Source organism: Tachypleus tridentatus, chromosome 11, assembly GCF_004210375.1.
Source record: "Tachypleus tridentatus isolate NWPU-2018 chromosome 11, ASM421037v1, whole genome shotgun sequence".
Taxonomy (NCBI): Eukaryota; Metazoa; Arthropoda; class Merostomata; order Xiphosura; family Limulidae; genus Tachypleus; species Tachypleus tridentatus.
Genome location: NC_134835.1, coordinates 80,575,875 through 80,602,190, shown reverse-complemented (window position 1 = coordinate 80,602,190; position 26,316 = coordinate 80,575,875). Strand labels below are relative to the sequence as shown.

General features: G+C 35.2%; 1 protein-coding gene across 2 annotated transcripts in view; it reads left to right on the top strand.

The window, feature by feature from the left end:
• Positions 1-1,423: 1,423 nt before the first annotated feature.
• Positions 1,424-26,316, top strand: part of LOC143232583 (tyrosine-protein kinase RYK-like) — a 164,000-nt gene continuing 139,107 nt past the window's right edge. Inside the window, exon 1 of one of the 2 annotated variants that reach the window (XM_076468186.1) lies at positions 1,424-2,020. In XM_076468186.1, the coding sequence (XP_076324301.1) occupies positions 1,921-2,020 (100 nt within the window). In that variant the 5' untranslated portion in view covers positions 1,424-1,920. The remainder of the gene's footprint in view (positions 2,021-26,316) is intronic. The other variant, XM_076468184.1, reaches the window with a different exon arrangement.

Genomic DNA, 26,316 nt, shown 5'->3' with positions numbered 1-26,316 from the left:
AGTAGCTTTGAGCGAAATTTTAAAAAAAATCAATAGAAAACAAAGTGCATTACAAAACCCACGCTACTGTTTTTTTCAGAAATCTCTAGGTGTCTGCCAGATCGTATCTGTTTTACAAAGATGTATAAATACTTTATCCGTAGGTGTTTTATAAGCTGTGGATATAAAGTTTACCACAATTATAACAGCCATACAAATATATACATGACTCTAGCATACGAATCTGAACACCTCCGGAAACAGTAATATTATTTGAGATACCCACAGGTCTTACATCTCTTGCTTCACACAGCTTTGTAGGATATAAGCTCTTTCAAAAATAGTAAAGGTAAACCCAAAAGATGCCAAGAAATATATGCCCTGTTCAGCTATGTGAATGTGTTATATTGCAAACAGACACCATCAATGTGAACTCTTTGACAAAATTATCCATTTCATTAGACCATTGCTCTGTATTTTTCCTGCTAGGTGGCTTAGGTTGCCGTGGTTATAACAAGGCAGGAAAACAGTTTTTTTTTTCTATTAAGATGGATACAATTTTTTTTAGTATGGAAGATCTAAAATTATTTGTTGCTAACAGGTGTTTTTAAACTCGTAAATGTTGTTAATTTTAGAAGTCACACCAACAGTCCGCCTACAGGAAGCGATTATCGTTATGGAAAACTGTACCAATCCTATTTTTCGTATCTTAATCACAAATATGAAGTTAAGAAACTGCTGTACAAACATATAAAACACGTTAAACACACAAATATCTGTGTAATGGATGATAAGATAAGTTTTGTTTTCAAAAAGCACCAAATAATTGTTACTATAGTTTGAGCGTACAACATGTTATTCAGCTAGCAGGTTATTGTTCTCTACGAGCGTACAACATGTCATTCAGCTAGCAGGTTATTGTTCTCTACGAGCGTACAACATGTCATTCAGCTAGCAGATTATTGTTCTCTACGAGCGTAGAACATGTTATTCAGCTAGCAGGTTATTGTTCTCTACGAGCGTACAGCATGTCATTCAGTTAGCAAGTTATTATTCTAAGTTTAGAACATGTCAGTAAGCTACCAGGTTATTAATTTTAGATCATAAAACTTTAATAAGCGATAAGGTTGCTTTTGTAATATAAATGTTATAGGTTAGCTTCCTGTGTTCACTTTACAACATCTTTTTAAATCAAATGTATTTAATTACTTTAAAGCGATTACTGTTTTCCTTCAATCAATAGGTTTATTCGTAAAGTTTGTTTTTTCTCAGTGGCTAGGCTGCTTGTTCTTAGGATGCTACAGAGCGATTGTGCTCAACATAACCACTGGACACTGTCTTCACGTGCGATCAACTTTTGCACCGTGTTCCATTTTAATCCGCACCGTGTCGCTAGTGCGAAGATGATTTCGCTTTTAAATGACGTTGAAAGCGGTAAGCGAAGAATTTTCATTCGAGTGTTAGGTGCAGGTAAGTCTGAAAATGTCAGAACTTTTCAAACATTTATACGATTTCTTACACAAAAACTGTTTATTGAAGATGAGAGTTAGAAACGTTACTTATAATGAGCAAGAACTATTTGACATTCTTCGGAAAATTTTAGCTAAAATGCGTTAAAAATATCCATCAGTGTCAGTACAACGGGCGAAATATTACACATTGAAAACCACCAGCGTGCTCAATTTCATTGTTAACTTTATTAGCTTTCCGAAAAGAGAAAGCTCAGATACGTTGTAATTAATGTTGAAAATTTAGAAATACAATGGCCGAACAAAAAAAGTAACAGAACAATCCATGCCAAAGGAAATTTATCATAGGAGTAACAAACAATTTCGCTAGTTCAATTCTCTGGTGGTTTTGCTGAAATTATAATGTTTTAGAATCTACATTTCCGAATCTACCTCGACAAAATCGAACATCAGCTTAAAGTTTACTGTCAAAATGAGACAACAGTTAATGATACTACTGATCCACTGGGTGTCACTGTCTTCAGGATTTTTCAATCTCTATCTACAATCTCACGAACTGGGAAGACTAGTAGGTAAGTCTCGTGTTTACCGTGGGTTGAATAAATATTATGTTCATTCTCTTCGTGTTGAGTATGTCGTTTTATTTTAACAGTAAAAAATATCTTCATAAGTAAAATTTGCAAGTAAGGTGTAATGTAGGGATAGGTTGTATAGGAAATACAGTAATTATAATTATAATCATCCACCAGTTTCTTAAGGTTGTTTACAATAACAAATGTAAAGGATGGTTGTACAATAAACTCTTAAACAACAGTTTTATTAAGATAAAGTACTTATATAATTTAGTTTTTGTAGAGATTTTTGTGTGTGTTAGTAGAATGTAATGTTTTTTATGCTTATGAAACAGAGGCTCTTGGTTTAATTTGTTTTGAATTTCGCGCAAAACAACACGAGAGATATCTGTTCTGACCGTCTGTAATTTAGCAGTGATAGACTAGAAAGATGGTAGCTAGTCTATTACAATAACTGTCTCTAACTCTTGAGCTATTCTTTTATCAAAACATATTCAAATTGACTGTCACATTCCTCACCTTCGTGGCTGGAAAAGCTAGCAGGTTCGGTTACGGGGATTCGAGCGCGCGACATATAAACTGCAAGTTGAGCGCTCTAATCGCCTGGCCATGTAGCAGACAACCAACAGCTTATATATCTGATTGTTTTAAGGGTTTTATTTTTTCAAAAATCAAGCATTTGTAAGGAACAGTTGTATCGTTCTTATATATATATGCATGTTGTAGCATGGTAGAAATATTAGAAAATTCTACGCATTTTAAGTAAGAATAAAAGTTCTACAAGATGTTTTATATCTATATCATTAGATTGTGTTTTCATTTAAATTCAGTATGTGAACGTTAAGTGAAAAATAAACCTAAGTATTGAAACAAGCACTACTAAAGTTTAGCAACGAGAAGTAAATTTGCTAAGTATCGGTGTCGAGTTTACATTGGTTACCATAGATACGATACCTAAGGAGTTGTTTTTATCATTAGGTTGTGTTTTCGTTTAAATTCAGTATGTGAACGTTAAGTGAAAAATAAACCTAAGTATTGAAACAAGCACTACTAAAGTTCAGCAACGAGAAGTAAATTTGCTAAGTATCGGTGTCGAGTTTACATTGGTTACCATAGATACGATAGCTAAGGAGTTGTTTTTATCATTAGGTTGTGTTTTCGTTTAAATTCAGTATGTGAACGTTAAGTGAAAATAAACCTAAGTATTGAAACAAGCACTACTAAAGTTCAGCAACGAGAAGTAAATTTGCTAAGTATCGGTGTCGAGTTTACATTGGTTACCATAGATACGATACCTAAGGAGTTGTTTTTCATTCTACAAAGAAAGTGAAATATTGTAGTTTATCTAGGTGATGAGGACTCACGGAGAGATAATTTTAAAATCCGATACTGATGGCGTTACTCTGCAGGGAAGCGGCCTTAACAGATGCACGTGTCAGAACCGTCTTATCGTCTTGAGAGAGACCTATTGTCTGTTTCAACTAATGCTATCGAGTGAATTACTGCGATTCCCTTCCAAAAGTTGTAGAATTCAGCCCTGTAGGTAACGTTCAGTACCCAACACACATTGTTTTTAAATTTAAAAAAATAACAGTTCTTAGTTAGAAAGAATCTTACTGGATTTCAGACTTCTGTGGTTAATGACCACATGTAGATTGTAGGATACACTTAAGATGAGATTTAAAGCAGTTTACATTTGAAATTTTTAGGTTTTTTTCTATTTGTACGTATATAAGAACGTGAGTTTCTGAAACCTGATGTTATGTTTGCTCGTACAACAAAGTGTACTAGGTTATTAAGGCACTGTTTTGTCAAACTTTATTTAACTCAGATAAGTTTTGAAATCAGCTATTTTTGTTCGAATATACATGGGTGGCTCAAACTAATCATGTTTTCTGTAGATAAGTGAATTCGTGAAGCCAATCCTATGTTTTAAATAACCCATGGTCAATGGAGTAAAATAATGTTTTGTCAACCTACAACTTCAATTAATCGTTCCATATTATCTTAATTTTAAATGTAAAATATAAGACAGATTACGAAGTTAATAACTACGCTGATATTTGCCTTACATTTTTACTTATTCTTGATGGATGTGGAGTTCAATCCTAGTTTTATTATGTTATTACCAAAAATGTAATTATCACTTGATTAAATTGTTTGTTTGTTTTGTTTTGGAATTTCGCACAAAGCTATACGAGGGCTGTCTGTGCTAGCCGTCCCTAATTTAGCAGTGTAAGACTAGAGGGAAGGCAGCTAGCCATCACCACCCACCGCCAACTCTTGAGCTACTCTTTTACCAACGAATAGTGTGATTGATTCAACGTTATACACCCCCACGGCTGGGAGGGCGAGCATGTTTAGCGCGACGCGGGCGCGAACCCGCACGAGTTGCACGCCTTACGCGCTTGGCCATGCCAGGCCGTTGATTAAATAATGCTTGTTCTAGTAGTAACAAAGCGTGTCTTTAATATTTATCTTGAAAAATATGCTAATGTTGATTTGTTTGTTTCTGAATTTCGCGCAAAGCTATACGAGGGCTATCTGAACTAGCCATCCCTAATTTAGCCGTGTAAGACCAGAGGAAAGGCAACCGGTCATCAACACCCACCGTCAACTCTTGGACAACTGTTTTACCAAGAATAGTGGGATTGACCGTCACATTATAACGCCCCCACGGTTGAAAGGGTGAGCATGTTTGGTGTGACTGGGATTTGAACCCGCAAATTACGAGTCAAGCGCCTTAACCACCTGGCCATATCGGGCATCTCTAATGTTGATACTGCGTCGGTTATAAATATATCATATATTAATTGTAATTTATATCATTGTAACAACGTTTATATTGCAATATTCCATTGACTCTGTTGTTCAACAGTTATTTTATAATTCTTATATCATGAGATGATTGTTGATTTCAACAATTCGACGAGTTGAGAATATACACTAGAATATTATTTTATATTAATTGTGACAACATTTCGTACTCTCTGACTTGTGATTATTGTCGTGTTAACTGTTTTTACATTCACCATTAGTCTCCCACTGGTACAATGGTAAGTCTACGGATTTACAACGCTAAAATAAGAGATTTGATAATGTTCTATAATCACTGCATGAAGTGAAACTATTTTATTTTCAATTACTTTTGAAAGTTTTGAATCTTAAAAAAACATGACAAATTATTAGCGTTCTGGCATGACGACTAAATCCCATTATTCGAGGTTAGCACAAGAGCTGGCTGTGGGTGGTGTTGACTGGCTGTAAGTGGTGTTGACTGGCTGTCTTCCTCCCAGTCTTTTGGTTCAAAACTAAGGAGGAGGTACAGTGGTGAGTTTACGGAGTAACAACGCTAAAATCTTAGGTTCAATTCTCCGTGAGGGGCAAAACACGCGTGTTCTGTTGTGTAGTTTTGCGCTAAAACAGACCACAAACCTTATTACAACTAGATCTTTTATGCAAGGTCACAAATGAGCAAAAAAAACGAACTTTTGTTTTAGAAAAGTAAATAATAATTTCATGTTGTTTTATGCAACACCTGCAGAGAAGACTGATACGTCTTTCTATATATAAGTGGATTTTCAATACGTAGGTGAATGTATTATAATAATATTTTGTATGTATTTAATGAAGAATCTTTATTAAAAGTCCATTAAAGTTAAAATATTTTTCTTTTTTTTTCGATAATTACGTTGCAAGGTTTGTATTTTACCCTCTGTACTGTAACAGTAACGCACTGTTTTATCAAATTTGTTTAACTTTACAGGGTCACTTTGGTTTGTTTTGTTTTGAATTACGCGCAAAGCTACACGAGGGCTATCTGCGCTAACCTTTCCTAATTTAGCATTGCAAGACTAAAGGGAAGGCAGGCAGTCATCACCATCCACCTCGAGCTCTTGGGCTACTCTTTTGCCAACGAATAGTGGCATTGACCGTCACATTAAGGGTGAGCAGGTTTTGTTTTTACCAATAAAGACACGTAAAATGAAAATAAAATCGTTTTACTCTAATTACAGCTGAGCTCAAACATGCAAACACACACACACATTCATATTCGAAACTGCTCACGTTATCCATCTTTAATGTATAATTCCACAATAGAATATGAGTGATAATTAAACTAGGGCTGTGGATTTTTTAATTGCAGATAGTTTACATATTTAAATCTGCAAATGAAAATATAACTGATATTACAAACAAGTTGATAATCTAAAAAATTACTTACCTTTTAGTAGTTAGTCGATAACGTTTATTTATTATAAATCCTTTCAATCCAAAGAAGGGTATTTTTAAAAGTTAAGCTTAATTATAATTAACCAATTCAGTTTTCGTTTCAAACTATAGAACACTGTATCTTCAAAAACATATCTTTACATAATTCTAGGAAAACAAATATTGTTGGGATATTGATATAAATTTGTCATTCTGTATTTAAAAATGTCAGCATATTGAAAACGTGGTTTTCTTACTCTACACGAAATTCCAATAGAACCCAAACTTTGTGATTTAATTAAAATTTAAACAATCATAAAAGTCACCTTAAGAGATCGTTAAATAATCATACACTTTAATTTTATGAGATCTACATCTTCTAAATTTATCTTTGCTGGCTTGACGTAACGGTTAGCTCAATAGACAGAGAGTTAGATAACCCACTGTTCGAGTTGTGATATTTCGCTAAACACGATCCACGCTTTTAGCCATGAGTATGTTATCATTCTGATAATCAATCCTACTGTTCAGCTAAGAATAGCCGCGTAGACAGTAGGTGCTACTATCTGTTGCCCTCCTCTGTTCATTAACTACAGATGACTATGTCTGAGCGCTGAAGTTTCTGAGTCGATGATTTAACTTATGTATCTCGAGCGCTTATGAAGTTAACATTTAAGGCATCCTTACGTTAGAAATAACTAACTGCATTTATATTGTCATTTTATGTGAAAATTTTAAGAAAGGTGTAATTTACCAAACATGAAACGCATCTAGATTAGCTAATGCAACACCCAAAGTTGCATTATTACTTGTATAGCAACTTCGGTCACTAATAACATACCATTGAGAAATGGACTTTTCAAGAAGGCTGTAATTTACTAAACATGAAACGCATCTAAATTAGCTACTGTTTCTTTGCAAATATCATGTAATAAACAGCAGGAATCTAACTGTTTGTTTTTATAAAGAACTCCAAGATAATTGATGGCAGGAGAGATGTGTAACTTATACAAAGAGAAATATTCATACAAAAAGAATGTTAGATGTTTTAAAGCCATGTGGGAAAAATAAAGTATTTAATGACCCATAGGTCTGTTTGTTAGTCTGTTTGTTTTTTGAATTTCGCGCAAAGATACTCGAGGGTTATCTGCGCTAGTCGTCCCTAATTTAGCAGTGTAAGACTAGAGGGAAGGCAGCTAGTCATCACCACCCAATACCAACTCTTAAGCTACTCTTTTACCAACGAATAGTGAGATTTGACCGTCACATTATAACGCCCCCACGGCTGAAAAGGCGAGCATGTTTGGTGCGACGGGGATTCAAACCCGCGACCCTCGAATTGCGAGCCGAACGCCTTAACCCACCTGGCCATGCCGGGCCATGACCCAAGGAAGTGGATAAATTCGCATAACGGAATATTTAGGTAGTCAGTAGGCTTTGAAACTTCAATCCAATCAGAAGCAGCTCTCATATGTGCAGAATGAAGACTAGGGTTAAAATAATAATAATCTTTTGACATAAAAAAAAACTTTGCAATGAAGCTGGACGTGTCTTCTGGTATTGTAAGCATGAGTGTGAAGTTGGTGAAGGTTCAATGGCCATAACTTCATTGGTTTATAGCCACATCTTAGTGTCAATGACTATATTCTTTAAAAAAAAATGTTAAATAAAGTGGCACCACAGAAATTCCGTTGGACCACATACCGTATGGCGATACCCTTGATAAACTCACTTTCAATATATTTGTATATCTTTGTGTTAAAGATTGCAATTGAAAGTCGTAGACTGAAGCATTAGCTTATTCATAGAAAGTTGACAAGTGAATGTTGACATAGCTGCTCTCAAAAGAAACATGATCTCATAAAATACGAATATTGTTAATAAGCAAAAAATACCGACTGAATACAATTATAAGATGACATTTCAGTTCCACTGGGTAATACTTAACCATTATTTCAAATACGAATATTGTTAATAAGCAAAAAATACCGACTGAATACAATTATAAGATGACATTTCAGCTCCACTGGGTAATACTTAACCATTATTTCAAAAAAGAGGACATTACCTGTTGCACATAGACGCATTATAGGTAATCCTCCAGTTCAGTCCGGAAAAACATGGTATTAAATAATGCGTGCTATCACGGGAAGTTGATGTCTCTTTCCTTTAAAATCAGAAGAATGATTTGCTGTTAGATAATACATAGCTTGAAACAACATTTTCTATTAAATTTTGGAAGAATATTTTATTTTTGTATTAGTCACTAGATACCTTAACAAAAATATGGCTGTTTTCTCCTTAGTTTTAAAAGGCTTTTCATTATTAAATGATATATTTCTTTAAGCAGAAGAACCAAGATCTTGGGAGAATTCTTCAAACTTATTTGCCATCAGAGTTTATCATTAGTTTGAGAAATCCTGCCTCCAGGTAAAACTGTCCGCTGACTACAGTTGACCCAACAAGAAAATGACAATTGAAAATACTTGTGAAATAAAGAAGGTGTTAAACTGGTTCTTTCAACAGTTATCAGGATTCTACTACCTTTAACTATACCAAGCATGGGACATCAATAAACGGACACATACATCGTGCTGACCACCAGTCTGAAAACTAGGTAGGAGCGGTTTGATGGTCCTTATGGCACAAAGGTAAACCCTGAATGACTGGAAGTCTACGAGGTAGTCCATAGATTTGTTTATAACCTCATTTCGTAAAATGTGAAGACAAAAAGGTAAAAGGCACCTGATAGTGCTTGTAATATACCGAAGGTGACGAGAGTGGGGAGAATATTCTTGTGGAAGAAATTTAACTTTTTGTTATTTTAGAAATATAAATAACATCCAGAGTCCAAAGTGTATCTGAGCAGTGAAGGTCACGTCCATTTCACAATGCTTCAGTGATGCTTTGATTGACAAGTCTCCTCCAGGGGAGAAATACAACAATACATCACCACATACTTATAAAGTTTTCAAATATGTGTTAATAAGAAAATGATGTTTTTATTTGATAAAAGAAGCACCATACAGGCTTTCCTGCTTAATACTTTAACCAAATACGCTCACTTGTGAAACTTTCAAAGTTCCAGCATTAATTTAATAATTATTATATATACGAACCAACTCAAGCTTTTAAAACTTTGTAAAATAACAGAAAAGAAAGAATAAAAACGTTTTATATTTATTCTTACCTCCAAGGGTAAGGGTAAGCCGCCAGTGACACAGAGATAAGTCTGCAAACGTATAACCCTAGAATCCAGATTTCGATACCCGTGGCGAACACAGCGCTATCTCTTTATCTCTGTATTTAGCTACAAACAAAGGATACAGTTCATGGAGCTTGGGCACTGCCTGGCCAGGTGGTTAGGGGACTCAAAACCCTTTCACACCGAACATGTTCGCCGTTTCAACCGTAGAGGTGTTATAATGTGAAAATAAATCCCACTATTCGTTGGTAAAGGATTAATCGAAGAGTTGGTGGTGGATGATAAAGCTAGCTGCCTTCCCTCTAGTCTTACACTGCTAAATTAGGGACGGCTAGCGCAGATAGCCCTTGTGTGGCTTTGCGCGAAATTCAAAGACAAACAAACCATGAAGCTTACTCTAAAAAAACTATTTTATTTGTTTTTTTCTCTAACGAATATTTTATTACATAAGCAGTGTATTCGATAAATAACTTTGAGGATTATTTAATAAAAAAGTATAACACTTGGCTCTATTTCTCTGATCATTTGATGTATTTTACGTCAGCATTTATGCTTCGAGATGTTTCAGTTTTCACAAGCCTAATGTTACTGATCCACCACCAGTGGTACGTTTATAGGTTTTTACAGGATTTGTTAATTTCGTCCACGCACTGTAACTTCCTGAAGGCTAAAATCGCCGGAAATAAGAGGCTGAGTGCTTTGTAAACTACACTCTTTCCTATTGGGTGAATTGAGAGGAAAAGCGAATCAGAAACCAGAGCAGAGACGATCGTACTACAGAAGAGAAAGAACAAATTACACTTGGTGAGACCAAGTAAATGACACGTAACTTCTTGTCGTCTCCAACCTTCCGTTAGCCATTATGTATTCCTGTTTCCGTGAAAATTTTCCATGAGACCATTTTATGTTCGAAGAATGTGTCGAGTTTGCAGTAGAGAGCAGAAACAGGTTAAATAAACATTTATACGTCTCAGAAGTACGAGCGATATGGCTAATACAAAGAATAAAGTATTTTTTTATAAGATCATTTATCTTAATGTCAGTCAACAACCACAGACGTGACCATTGTAAATTTTGGCAAGATTCGGTTTTCACGTATAGATAAACATTGCGGGAAGATAAAATACTTGTTTTTTTTTCCTTCAAAAGCGGATCACAGGTTGTAAGATATATTTCCTGTGTAGTAAACTGGCGGATAAAGAAATCAACCGTTGGTTTATCGTATCATTTCGTATACATAAATTCGAATTTTAAATTTCCAAAAATATTATATACAGATAAAATATTGGATTAATATGGTGAGACGTGAACCACAACTGTAATAGATTTGCAAGTTTGAAGATTTTTTGTGTGACTCATTAACTGATAAAGACAACCTCGGCCAAGAAAGTTACTTTATGCACAAAATGGCTGATTGCTTAGTCTCTTGGAAAGGTGACTGCAATAACTTGAAGTTTAAGGATCTGGCTGAATAGGTTCGCTTTTGAAATGAAATGTCAAACACCCATTGCAGCTAAATTAATTCACTGTTTTTCATATTAAACACAGAAAGAGAAAACTGAAACACATGACACGAAAACTGGAAAGAGGACGTTGACACTATATGACTGGAAGAAATCGAGATCGTTCATCTTGGATTTAAGCTTTCTATGAAATTAGGAGTGGTAGACAGTCAATATAATCCAATTAGTTATAAAACCCTCAAACAGAGTTGTTTTCCTCTGACATTACAACATTCCAGTGCCATCAGAATACCTTATTAGTTATCTTTAATAATTATCCTCCATCAAAATAAAAGTCAAACCAAGCGAACGAAAGCTGGCACGTGCGCGACAAAGGACAAAGAATGCAGCTTCTTCTTTATTACGAAACAGAGTAAGCAGCTAATACCTTCATCGTAAAGTTCACCCAATCAGAAAAGAGATTGTTTTCTCTACTGATCACTAAAACGAAGGGAGAAAGGCTACAGGTGTGAATATCCACAAGGTATCATGCACACTATCTTAGTATTTGTAGAAGGTAGAGTGCACTAAAATGAACTAGCAATAGAGTAAAAATCTCATAAAGATAAAACGTGATAAAGATTATAAATATGGTTTAATTAATTTGACAAACGAGAGATAAAATCGCCCTTCCATCTTCTTTATTGTGAAATTGTACTTGAATGGAAAAATATATATATGTACAAAGTAATCTATCCGCATTTAGGGAAAACAACATTTTAGTATTATTAAAGACCATAATATCACCATTTGATTATGAATACGGCCATTTACATCTTATGGAAAAGATGGTTTAGTTCAACCGACCAATACTGAAAACTGTATTCTTCCTGTGATCATGGTATATCTTTTATCTTTGTGTATTTTTCCATGATCCCGTAATGTTACTTACAATAGATCAAGTTCCTTCTAGAGAATAGCCATGCTAATGTTCCCTCCCATTTCTCTTGTGCAGCTTCCTATAAGCCGGCTAATATCTTGGCTCTACAACCATCAAAATCTCGTTTAAATGCAAAGGAAAAAAAAACCCTTTGAACCTGTATCAGTGGTCACACTGAACTGATGTGATTCCTGTTTCTTTGACAAAAATTCAAACATAAAACAAATTTGTCTGGAATCTTGTGAGCGATTGGCTTGTGATTCTTGTTTATTGTATTGCTAACTGTAACAAGAAATATTCTGATTGGTGTTTCGGGTTGGAGGACTTTCTTTCGCAACTTTAATCTCAACTCTGCGGACGAAGATATTGTTCCTGCTAGCTTAGGGTCCATAGCACTTTAATTACGGACCACGGTTTGCAGGTATTTTACAAGCACTATTACAGAAAGGATTATTTGCAGAACCTACGTATGTTTATCTATAACATGATCATAGGTCTAAAACCATTCCAACATTCGCAGAGTAACAGTTTAAGCAACTTCTCAGGTTGTTTGTATTTTTATTACCTTCAAATGATATTCTGTAAGGTTAATAAAGAAAACTGACATATATATATATATATTCAATCATCTATTAAATACAGTAAGAAACGCCAGTGGTATCAAAAACAAACAGAGCTTCAAGAAATGAAATTAGAAAAGTTTTTAGGAATAAGAATATGGAGATTAAAATTTAAAAAAATACACAATTTTTTACTTCACATTGGGTTATATAATAAAGTGTTACGAAAAGTATGTACGTGAACTTGTACTTTTATTTCTGGATAATAACTATAGTTATATGAAAGATAATTGTATTTTTAAAAGTAATGTTCGAGGTACCGTGTTACACTTAGAGCTACTTATTTCTTGATCAATTTAATAGTGTTTACCTACTGTTTTTTAAAGTAACAATTTCCATTTTATAAAGTCCCTCAAGGGACTTAATATTCAATTTGTTGAATATTAAAAATTAGTTTAATCCGGAAAGTTCGACAAAGGGTGGTTTTGAACGTATCATTTCGAGACAAGTTTTCTTTTATCAATTATATTTTTGTTAAAGTGAAATACAGCTTCCACAAATCTTCATACTAGCTAGTACTAGGGCCTGGCATGGCCTAGCGCGTTAAGGCGTGCGCTTTGTAATCTGAGGGTCGTGGGTTCGCGCCCGAGTTGCGCCAAACATGCTCGCCCTCCCAGCCGTGGGGGCGTTATATTGTGACGGTCAATCCCACTTTTCGTTGGTAAAAGAGTAGCCCAAGAGTTGGCGGTGGGTGGTGATGACTAGCTGCCTTCCCTCTAATCTTACACTGCTAAATTAGGGACGGCTAGCACAGTAGCTTTGTGCGAAATTCCAAAACAAACAAACAAACAAAACAAAGCTAGTACTAAGGTCTAGTCGCTGATAGTAAATTCAGTATATATAATAATAAAGTCACATTCTTCTCAGCATCATTAATTAAGCAGCTGTCAACATTTTTCGCTTCTGATATCACCTTTTTATATTTAGCTTCAGCTTTCAATTGAAATACGAACGATTTCACCTGCGATTCAGAATGGAAGGTTGAAGCATCACGATAGTCTGCAGTGGGATGAGCAGAGCGTAACATTTTAAAAGCAGCTGCAGGCATAATATTGTAGTCGGCTTGCTATACAGTATTCACAAAGGTAGTTCAAAACGGTTCCTGAATACTTTGGAGACTTCCAAGTTTCTTGTGTTTCATTATTAAGCTTGTGATGGTCTGACGGATTTCAGTCACCTCACCACTATAAATCACTTTTCTCAGCCCCAACGCTAAAACTGTATGAAAAAATTATACTTTTTAACCAATAAAAATGTTCGAAAATTTTTGTTCAAATTAAGCAAAATTGGCTTGAGTAGTTTTTTTTATTCAACAAAAATGTTCCCCGGCTCGTTAACAAGGTTCTTCCAAAGATGGCGAGAACACTAAAATTACACAAAAAATTTTTCACAGATCCTATATGTGGGTTTTCAAAACCAAATTTTAAACAGATACACAAAAGTATTTATATACATATAGTGAGGTGAGTTCACAAGCAAATCGGAGAATGAATAATAAACACTAATGTCATCCTCGGGAGGGGGAGTATAACATAGAATATAGTGTCATTCCTCAGAAAATAACATAAACACTAATGTCATTCTCAAAAGGAAAACATAAATACTACACCCTTGTGCAAATTAATTGAAACAAGACGGAAAATTACAATTTTTCAATTTTTTGCGTTTTATTTTTGAGAATCCAAAAATTACTCACAAATTAATACATGATATGACCGCCTTTATTTTTCAGAAGATCATTAATCCGCTTTAGCATCGAGTCCACGAGTTGACTGCAATCTTTACTAATTTTTGGATCGCGGTACCACACCTCAATTATGGCCTCAATTAGCTTATCTTTCGTAGTACAGTCTTTTCCCTGAAGTCTTTCTTTACAAATCGCCCAAAGATTTTCAATAGGATTTAAGTCCGGAGAGTTTCCAGGCCAGTCCAGCACCTTTATTCGCGTTGTAATTATTAAATTCTTCACAAGTTTCGATGTGTGACACGGAGCCAGATCTTGCTGAAAAATGCCAGATCCATCTGGAAATCTCTTTTTCAATTCTGGAACGACTTTTCTCTGCAAAACTTCGATGTACTGTGGTCCTCGCATCATACCTTCTACGATATGTAAGCCTCCGACGCCATAGTAGCTGAAAAAGCCCCAAAACATCTTCTTCAAGGGATGTTATACGAACTAACTGATGTGAGGTTCTCGAAGTTTCTTACCTGGAGATCTGCGAACATGCAGACTTTTTTGACCCTGTACGAAGAAATGAGCCTCGTCACTGAATAACACCCTCCTCCATTGTTCTTGCGTCCAGTTCTTGTATTTCAGACCCCATTGATACCGTTTTTTCTTCATTGAGCAAGAACACAAACTAAAATGTAGTTTGTGGAAACATGTTTATATCTCTAATTATTAAAACTTTCAAAAGTAAAGGCTTAACATTCTTATAGAATAATGTGAACAACTGGATCACGGAATGTTGTGCCTTACGTACTTGCATATGTAGAAACAATATTGTGAGTATGTTAATTAAACTGACATACATATACAGTGTCTAACTCAAAAACAACGTTACTGATTATAATTACATGAGTCTTATACTGATATAAAATTTGTTTTTAACTCTCTCTTTCTCCTTGCTAAGAATTGCAAAAGCGAGTAACAACTTTCGAGTGTTGGCTGATAAAATCGTGTAATGACATCTCACGTTGTTAGAATTAATAAGAACTTACTGCTAACATTTTCCTTATTAGGAATTCATTTTCAAGCAGTTAAAATCCTCTGGGGATTTAGTCAGTTTTGAAAGAATTAATAAAAGAATATCTCTAAGTACAGATAAAGAAATAACTTGCGTATAATAATCAGTCTGTTTGATAATGTAAAAGTAAAACGTGAAATAAATGCCATATAAGTTTTACTTTACTTTTTCAGTTTCATTATTCAGAAGAAAAGTAATTTGTTCAGAAAACTGAGTTTTCAACGAAATAACTATATTTGTATAGCACAAAAAGAAAGCGCCACATGGTCGTAAATAATTATGGCGTAGTACAACTTAACGTGATGTGGAAAATAACTACAGATATTTGCAACAGTGAGATAGACATGCACATGAAAATGTACATCTAATGAGTGATTTCACATGTTTGTTATTAAGCACAAAGCTACACTGTGGGCTATCTATGCTATTCTCAATACATTTATCGAAACCCGTTTTAGGCGTTATACCTAATGAGTGAATACAGATTTACCAAGTAACAGAACGAAAACACAATTAGCTTCTGTGAAAATAATTATAAACCAGTAAATGAGTCAGTTTGCATTTCATACTAAATAGCATACATTAAGAACAAAATTATAAAAACAATCCCTGAAGCATTCGGGAGGCTAGTACCTTTCAAGGAACTCGTTATAATGTATGAATCAATCTACTAGTTTTTATGTACTTAAAAGTTTGTCATAAGTCCATTCTATCTGCGCTAGCCGTCCCTAATTTAGCAATGTAAGACTAGAGGAAAGGCAGCTAGACATCACCACCCATCGCCAGTTCTTAGGCTACTATTTTATCAACGAATAGTGAAATTGACCGTCACATTATAACGCCCCCACGGATAAAAGGGGTGAACATGTTTGGTGCCACCGGGATTCGAACCCATGATCCTCGGATAACGAGTACCTTAACCACTTGGCCATGCCAGCCCCGTAGTGGAGTGATGGCATTAGATAAAAATATAATTATTACTAAGAGTAATGTGGTATTATTTTGGTGTGGGTCAGCTGTAATGATTTATCTTGTTTTATTTCTTGATTTTGGTGTTAAACCATTTTATTCTTCAAACTTGTCAAATTGGTAACTTAAAATATTTTTCTCTCAGTTAAGATACGAAAATAAAAGAAACATTGATGACGTGTTTCTATCTCCAGGAATTCATATCTTTCTCCACGGACATAGCTTTTGTTTTTAACATTTTCATGTTTTATGAGTTTTGCGAAATCGCAAAAGATCAGTAGTGGGTCTACATGATAATTCAATATCAAGATATGATAGCAGTGCCAGCTCTTTGTTTCTTTTGTATCCATACATCCTTATTTTCGAAAACTGATTAAATTTATGATGTGACGCTTCTATTTCTTTTCATGCAGTGCCTATATAATTAATTTAATCTTCTATTGTTTCATCATTTTAACGAGTAGCTATGTCTCATTCGCCTCTACAAAGTCGATCTTTGTAGATGGTCCCATTAATTTCGAAGTTGCACTGAAACGAACAAATTTAAAACAATATCACGTGTCATAATAAGTGGTGACACATTCTCTAACCCAACATCACGCGCCCACCATCAGTACAATTCTGTTCCCATAGCAACCTTACAACCTGCAAATTGCATCTCCAGGATTTCATTTTATCTCATAAAAGTGAAGCACACAAATAAGCGCAACGGTCGAGCTGATCTCCAAGTCCAATTTTCTACCGACAGGCAGCTACAGATTTTCCGTTTTATCCTAAATTATCAGATAATAGTTATATAAATGAATTTTATACAGGTTGCACCAAAGCCTATCGATCAGCCAATTGTATAGAGTGAAAACTGGTGATATGGGGAGCTCCATTCACTTATATATAATATGTTTAATGAATGTAGCCGCACATATACCAAGCGTATACTACTTTACACAATTGTCATTCACTGGGACTCAACAAGTTTAAAGTCACTTGTTTCTCTAATCAGCTACATAATATACATGGTATTTCGTATTTTTGTATTCGCGTTTAAAGATAACATAGTTTTCAGAAGTTTACGAGCAAATGTGATTTAGAATGCTTTTAAATCATTTATACAGAAAATAAATATATATTATGAACTTTGTTGAAATATTAAAGTAAATCCTTTTTTTTTTTAATTTCGCGCAAAACTACTCTAGGGCTATCTGCGCTAGCCGTCCATAATTTAGCATGTAAGACTGGAGGGAAGGCAGCTAGTCATCACCATCCATCGCCAACTCTTGGGCTACTCTTTTACCAACGAATAGTGGAATTGATCATAACATTATAACACCCCCACGGCTGAAAGGACGAGCATGTTTGGTGTAACGGGGATTCGAACCCATGACCCTCATATTACAGGTCGAGTGCCTTAGTCACCTGGCCATGATGGGCTGGCCTAGAGAGAAGTCAACTAGTCATCATCATCCACCACCAACTATTGGGCTACTCTTTTACCAACGAATAGTAGTATTGACCGTAACACTATAACGCCCCACGGCTGAAATGGCGAGCATGTTTGGCGTGACGAACCCGCGATAAAGTAAATCAAGAAAACTGTGGTGATGTTTACTAACTTGTTGACGTCATTTCACTTCAAACAAAAATTCTGGTACTTAACTCCAAGCTTTATACTGCATATCTAAATTTGAAATAACCAAATGTCTGCAGTTTCTGGACGTTAAACTGATCACAAATATTAGTCTAAAACAGTTTGCAGAAAGAATACACTTGCTAACAAATACTTAAATTACAAGTCAAAACCACCCAGTTCATGTTTAAAAAGAAATTATAAAATCATAGACCAGTACAGCCATTTACATTTCTTTTAAAAAAATCAAGTTTCTTCAAAAAAATACACTCGTGGAATAATTATCCTAACAGATTAGTCAAGAACACTGAAATCTGTTTCATTAATAATTCTTCATCTTTCAGGCAAGGATAAAATTATTATCTTGTATTATGTACTAAACACTTGGGAAAAACTAAAACACCAACATCAATTTCATTTTAAAATTATCTGCCTTCTCTTGAAAACATTCTTAGAAATAGGTTTAAAGCCCAAGAAGAAAACAGCATATTAAATGTTAGTCTTGAAGTACTTTTTTACATAAGTTTTTTACATAAAATTATTTTCCGTTGTAGTTTATATACTATTAATAATCATTTGAAAAGTTCTATGGTATAACGTCGTTTGCTTATTTTTTCAGTCAACTAGATTCTGCCACTTTACGTATCTTACATTCGCCCTGGGCTGATAACAACAACCTGGTTTTGTCTTAAACTAACAAAATTGCCTCTAATGAAGATTTCGAGATTTGTCAAAAAAACATATGTAGAAACATCTTTGCATTTTTGTTATATAACGTAATTGCGGTTCCTATGCCGACAACATAATTTTAGTTAATATACCGCAAACCTAATTCAAGTTTATAGACAGAGAACGTAACTCAGTTCATAGACCGAAAACATAATGAAGTTCACAGACGTCTTAGTTCAGGTTTATAAGCCGACAAGATAATCAAACTCTTCAGTTAAAAATCACAGTTCATGTTCGTTTCATTAAATTCACGATGAATAGAGTTACGTTGCTCTAAAGATTTGTAACATCCTGACATTGAGTTATGGATTTGGATGTTTAAATTAAACAGATTTTGACAATTAATTCCTTTACCCTTTTATAAATAATGAACCTACAGCACGTGGAATGTTGTTATAGAAACCTTATGTATTATTTTCACAGAATTGGACTGTTTTCTTTCTAAAACTGTATATTATGCTATCTTGCTTGATAGATAGATAGATAGATTTTGACAACTGAAGATTGCCTGGCTTCTGTTGATAATGTTATATTTATTCAGCTGTTTTCTCGTGACACGTGTGACGAATATCTCCAGCGCGCAGCAGGAAATCCAAGTGAAGTGTGGATCACATGATTAAGCCATGTCAGTTCCACACAACTAATTCAACAACAAAGACAGGTAGGTTGCGAATTCCCTGCTGACTTGATCGCTATCTGTTAGAGTAAGTAGATTGAAATCTCTAACGAAACGGTTGTACTGGTTCTTTAGGTAATTAGCACATAGTCCACTGTGATACGAAATAAATCAAAACAATGGGTGAATAGGAGACAGAAATGAGTCAATTGGTACCACAGAAATCTGTTTACATTCCATCAACTCGTCTCGGGAATTTGATGTCTGTATTTTCTCTGACGTTCATTTTCGGGTTAATTATTTCTATTGTATTGTAGTAGAAGTTATTCCTCGTTTCAAACTTCATTTCAGAAATTGTTTCGAGTTCTTAGAAGAACACATTTTCAGACCAAAATGTCTTATCTCGAATACAAATCCTAATGCTTAGAGTTTACTTCAAAAGCACTCAAGGCTTGTTTTTTTTTGTTTGTTTTTTGCGCAAAGCTATTCGAGGGCTATCTGTGCTAGCCATCCCTAATTTAGCAGTGTAAGACTAGAGGGAAAGCAGCTAGTCATCACCACCCATCGCCAACTCTTGGGCTACTCTTTTACCAACGAATAGTGGGATTGACCGTCACATTATAACGCCCCCACGGCTGAAAGGGCGGGCATGTTTGGTGCGACCGGGATTCGAACCCGCGACCCTCTGATTATGAGTTGAACGCCTTAACACGCTTGGCCATGCCGGGCCCCAGCACTCAAGGCTGATAAATTAAAAACAAAACAAAAAAGAACATCGTGGTGTTGGATCCAATGTTGCTATACTACAAATACAACGTTAGTGTTAGCCAGATCCTGTTTCTTTTCTGTTATTTAACATAGCACTAAAACATGTGAACAGTGATTAGCAAACATTAGAACAGAAGTAAGTTTCACCGAACGAGATATTACAATAATAACACTATGTAACACAAATTTTGTTCCTGGATAGTAGGTGGTATTTCTTAATTGCTTATGTTGTAAAAGTACAGAAAATGGTCATTATTCCCTTCAAACTTTACTTTTGTGACTTGGATAATGAAATTTAGAAATTAACCTATTTTTTATGTAAAAACGGGCAAATTTGTACATTTTCATTTACATAAGGTCTGAATAAAACAACATATGAATCAAGATTTACATGTATTTATACTAAAGTGATACAAAAATGTTTAAAAGTGAGTAGTTTTTCGAGATTTGTGTCTGTAATGTAAATCATTTTCACGTATCAGCCCCCAAATATAGTCTCCCATCATGTTTTCGTTATACGCTCCCAGATCACGAAAGGAAAGTTTGAAGAGAAAAATAAGTCTTTTGCATTTATTTTAGGCATAAGCAATTGGGAAATAACACTTTCTATACAAGAACATAAAAAAGTAAACATTTTGTTTCATAGTGTAATGAACACGAATAAAATAAGTGGTACTGAAATGTACTTTACCAGTGTGCACAGTTTCGTGTTTTCTGATTTGCTTATGTGTTTAACTTATTTTTACTGGGTTTGTTAAAGCAATGAATATGTTATGTTTTCTCTGCTTATTCTTATATAAATGGATTTTTGCAAAAGAACCAGTTACTGTTTATTTAGCAACATGAAATAACACGCTGTGCTATATTATAATCTTCTAGCAAGGGTGGAGTGAATATGTTCCCCACTTATAGCTAACCATTCTTATTTTTATTTGCATTAAATAAGGCAAATAACGTAAGTGTTGAAAAGCGTTATTCAGTTAAACACTCATCTCTGCCACTGCTTTTGTCCACATGCTGCCTAAGTTGCGTGTTACACGTGAAGCTACTAATGTATGCAGCAAAATGTTTTAGACGATACTGTGACAAGTCATTTGATCATAATTTTCCCGCTTGACGAAACTAGATCAAGGTAATTTCTAGTGGACCAAGATAATTACACCCTTCTAGGACACGTTCTAGGTTCGTGATTGATAATGTTTGCTTCGCACCGTGATGCGGAAGGTGACTTTGTTAGGTTGCTACTCTACACGTTGTCAACGAGTGTAGCCTCACACAGTTGTTTGCGGGTCTTTTATTGTTCTAACACTGGTTTATTTTACACGGAGGACATTCAAGACGTCTTACAAGTTAATGACTTTTGGAGAACTTCCGTGGAACTTCCCTAATTAATTGGTTGTCAACATGCTGATACTTAAAATTTTATATTACTCAAGATGATAAAGTAAACGATACTTTAGGTTGACATGATAGCTTAACATATTACTTCTACTTTCGTACTGATATACGGTTTTATAATATTCCTGTCAGTCCACCCCATCTCCTTGTGTTACTATTATATAAATAAGCACTCGACTCGTAATCTGAGGGTCGCTGATTCGAATCCCCCTCACACCAAACATGTTCGCCCTTTCAGTCGTGGGGACGTTATATAGTTCGGTCAATCTCACTGTTCGTTGGTAAAAGAGTAGCGTAAGAGTTGGCGGTGGGTGGTGATGACTAGATTCCTTCCCTCTAGTCTTACCTTGCTAAATTATTGATTGCCAGCCAGCCAGTAGACACTAAAAATAACGTCACATAAGTATTGCTTAACATTGTAGTTTGTATTATCGTGACGTCAGTAAAACGTGCGAATTTCATGAATCACGAAAAGGATTAGGAACTCTTTAGGTCATAACACAGCATGAAATATGAATTTCACACATAACATATAGAAATATTTGTTACACTTAATTTTGTTTTTCTTTACTCTATAAAATAAAACACTTTCGGGAATCCTCCCGAAGAACATCTTGTATTACTTATAAGATTATTTATTATGACAACTTAACTATTTACACATATGTTAAAGTATAGCTATTTAATAAACAAAAACAAGCAGCAAAATGTATGTAAAGTATCTTTCTGGAAGTCTTAGCTTCTTATAAATACAAGTCTCCTACATTTCTGGTTTATTTGTTTGGAATTTCGCGCAATGCTACACAAGGGCTATCTGCGCTAGCCTTCCCTAATTTAGCAGTGTAAGACTAGAGGAAAGGCAACTAGTCATCACCACCCACCGCCCACTTATGAGCTACTCCTTTAGCAACGAATAGTGGGGTTGACCACACATTATAACGCCTCCACCGGAATAATGAAATATGCTCAATATATAACTCGATTTAGATCCGTTTCTGAGATTGGCATAAAGCTTTAGAACAACAACCTAAGGATGTATAATTATTATGGATTTGTCATAAACTCCGTACATTAATGATGTCAGAAAAACACGTAGGTTCAAGAAGTCTTAAAAAAAAAGATAATTACCCTATAACCTCTATAACCGCCATATATGATAAATGTGCATCTTAAAAACGTAAAGTTATTTGAAAGTTAACACAGGGACACAACATTCTGAAGACGTGTAATTATTAGAAATTTGAAATAGGAACACTACACGGAGATATACTAACGCACAGAGTACAGCTTTTGAAATTTAACACGAGTATACCTAAGCGTCTTGAAGGCGTAAAGTTATAGAAAATATAAAACAGCCTCGCAAATGAGCAGAGATATCTCTTATTTGTTATATTTTTCCCCAACAATTTGCTTTTTTTCTGTTTTATAATTACATACGTCCTATGAACATTTGGTTTTGGTTTAATAGACGCTGCTCAGTTTGTTTTGTTTTGTTGCGCAAAGCTACTCGAGGGCTATCTGCGCTAGCCGTTCCTAATTTAGCAGTGTAAGACTAGAAGGAAGGCAGCTAGTCATCATCATCCACCGCCAGCACCTGAGCTATTATTTTACCAACAAATAGCGGGATTGATCGAACATTATAACGTCCCCACGGCTGAAAATGGCGAGCATGTTTGGTGTGACGAGGATTCGAACTCGCGACCCTCAGATTACGAGTCAAACCACCTGACCATGTCGATAAGTCGCTGTTCAAAGTTTCTGTTCCAATATTTTGTGGTTTCCAGCTCATTAGGCCTGGCATGGCCTAGCGCGTTAAGGCGTGCGCTTCGTGATCTGAGGCAAACATGCTCGCCCTCCCAGCCGTGGGGGCGTTATAATGTGACGGTCAATCCCACTTTTCGTTGGTAAAAGAGTAGCCCAAGAGTTGGCGGTGGGTGGTGATGACTAGTTGCCTTCTCTCTTGTCTTACACTGCTAAATTAGAGACAGCTAGCACAGATAGCCCTCGAGTAGCTTTGTGCGAAATTCAAAAACAAACAAACAATCCAGCTCATTATTTTTATTATCTCTTTTGTTATTTTCAGGCCTGTCTAACCCAATTTATTCATTCTTTACAAAACACTTAAATCTCTTCACATCAACGTTAGGCTCAGTTTTAATGTGTTTCTCTCTTCTTTTCTCCCTTCTTTATTATAGTTGTTATTTTAAGGTCTTACTTTGTTTTCTCTTCTTCTGTTGTCTTTCTCAAATATCTTCTGTCTTCCCTTGTCTTATTATTGGTAGTTATATATCTATCCATGTTTCAGTTTAAAGCTTCTATTGACTTCCGAAGACTAAAATACGTTTTAATCCGACAAATAATAAGTATACTGAATTAGCAATACTAGGAAAGATACCTTCGCCATGCAGGGCACTTGTGATATTAGTTTTATACGGTTGGCTCTAAGGCAGTAAGTAGCAGACGGTAGGATTGGAAAGTCTGTGAAACTTTTTCCAATGAGAAAATGTGTAACGTTAAGGGTTTAGAATCCCCCTTAGGAGTACACAAGAACCCCTGAAAGTTTTATGGTCAAAAGTTGGGAAACTGGGAGAAAATTATCACAAACAGATATATATATATATATCTTAGTCATTTATCAGTACAGATATCGGATGTTATCTCATAGACCGAAGAAACACGCCTGCGTAGCTTGTATATTTTTCTGATGTTTAGTTAGTTGGAAGGTGAAGTTTCTTCCAAAACTGCATAGTTTATATATGTTATTAGTCTGCCACACCTGGAAACACTCACTAAACCTCCACTCCATATGTAAAGTAGCGGTTTAATAAATACAGAGAGAATGATAAATATTCGACTTGCATTCTTGCGCTTCTAAAACAAGCATTTGTTTAAAATAAGAAAACAATCCTGGTCAACACTAGATAAACTTAAAGCCTCCTATGTTTTTACAAGGTTCAAAGAAAAATGAAACTTGGTTTCAACTTGCTAGCAAAATATTTCACTTTGTACTTTCCTAATTTAAAAATTATTTTAAAATGTAAAGAGATCATATCAAGTTTAATACTCACTTTTATTTACACTGATATAATAAAACAATACCAGTTTTAGAATCCTCTTACAAGTTAAACTTTATACACTTAAGCCTTTGTGTATTTTACAATAAATACGACTTCCAAAATTGTTATACACTATAATTTAGAAAGTCAGTCAAGTTATAAAAAATTCTTTAGTATTCTATTTAGCCACTATTCATAAAATGCTCAGTTTTAAATAAGTTTTTTCCGAGATAGATTCGAAACATACAACATATTGTATGACTATTTGTCAGTAAAAGAGTAGCCCAAGAGTTAACGGTAGATAGTGTTCACTACTTGCTGCCTTTCATCTGGTCTATCATACAAATTAGAGACGATTAGCGCAGATAACATTTCACGTGTTTATCAGTAGAAAGAGTTATGCCACGCCCGGCATGGCTAGGTGGTTAAGCCACCCGACTCGTAAACTGAGGGAGTTGTTATGTCACGGTCGATTCCACTATTCGTTGGTAAACCAGTAGCCCAAGAGTTGGCGGTGAGTGGTGATGACGAGCGGTCTTCCATCTAGTCTTACATTTCTAAATTAGGGATGGCTAGCGCAGATATCCCTCGCGTAGCTTTGCATGAAATTAAAAAAAAACAAAAAAAAAACAAGCACACAATGTTTCAGAAGCTCTTTCTTTATCCGCTAGGGTATATTTTTCTTCAGAAATTAAAACATCAGGCCGTTCGTGACCACTTTCGGGAAAATAATGAATTTTTTTTCAGCTTGAAAAAAAATCGAAAACGTATGTGTATAAAAAAGTTCCGAAAGCTTTAAATCAGCTAAGCAAACACATTTTCTGTATTTCTGTTTTATAAATGTCTGGGTTGAAGAGACACAAAAGAAAAAGTGACGCTTTAAACTGAACTACTGACCAGGGGGAGAATGCAGACAGCCTAAATCATCCGTTTCCTTAAGATCTTTGTTTTGTTCTTTGAATCGAGTGGCGAGATTGACTGTCACTTTTATGAGGCATTGTTCAGGGGTTTCACGCCTCGAATCCCAGATTCTTTGAGTTACAACTCTTTACACTAACCATAAAGCCCGACCGTAAGAAAAAAAAATCGTTTGTTTTAAGAATTTCGCGCAAAACTACACGAGGACTATCTACGATAGCCGTCCATAAGTTAGCAGTGTAACTACTCTTTTACCAACAAATAGGGGAGTGACCATCACATTATAAAACCCCCAAGGGCTAAAAGAGAAAGCATGTTTGATGCGACGGGGATTCGAAACCGCGGCCCTTAGTTTGCGAATCGAGCATCCTAACCACCTAGCCATGCCACTGTCCCTCCATGAAAAACAAAAGACAATGATAAATAAAACCACCAAAGCTTTGTTAAAATAAAAACTCTCTCAGGTGTCTTTCTTTTATCCGAGTGTGATATGATTATTATTTCATATTTTATGGACAAAGTAACAGACAATACTGACTAAAGACGTCAAAAGAGTCAGGATGGTAAAAAAAATTCGACAGGCTGTTTTTAATAAATGGTACAACGCCAACTCTGCCATCAACGAAACTTTTAAGAGCCTTATCTTTGTTGATACAAAAGTCACATCGGCATAGTTCTATGTGAATAAATTTGAGCCTTCTAATCTTTATTATTCTGATGGGCAATATATTTGAGGAAATTACTATTCCGTACAACATGATTACCAAAATTCTTTATTCAGTTGTCATGGTAATACGTGGAAGTCTGCGTTGGTGAAAAGTTCTTGGTAAGAAATGCTTGCAGACTATCCCCTATCTCAATGCACAGACTATTTCTCTGTCATGCGAGAGCTTTATGGCTTCAAATGTTACACGCGGGAGATGCAAATTGAAATTAAAATTACCACAAATGCAGAAACAGGAAACTAGATGTCGTGTTTCTACTATCGCTAAGAGCGAACTACATCTAAAATAAACATTTTAGGATAATTTATATCACTCTAATTCAAAAAC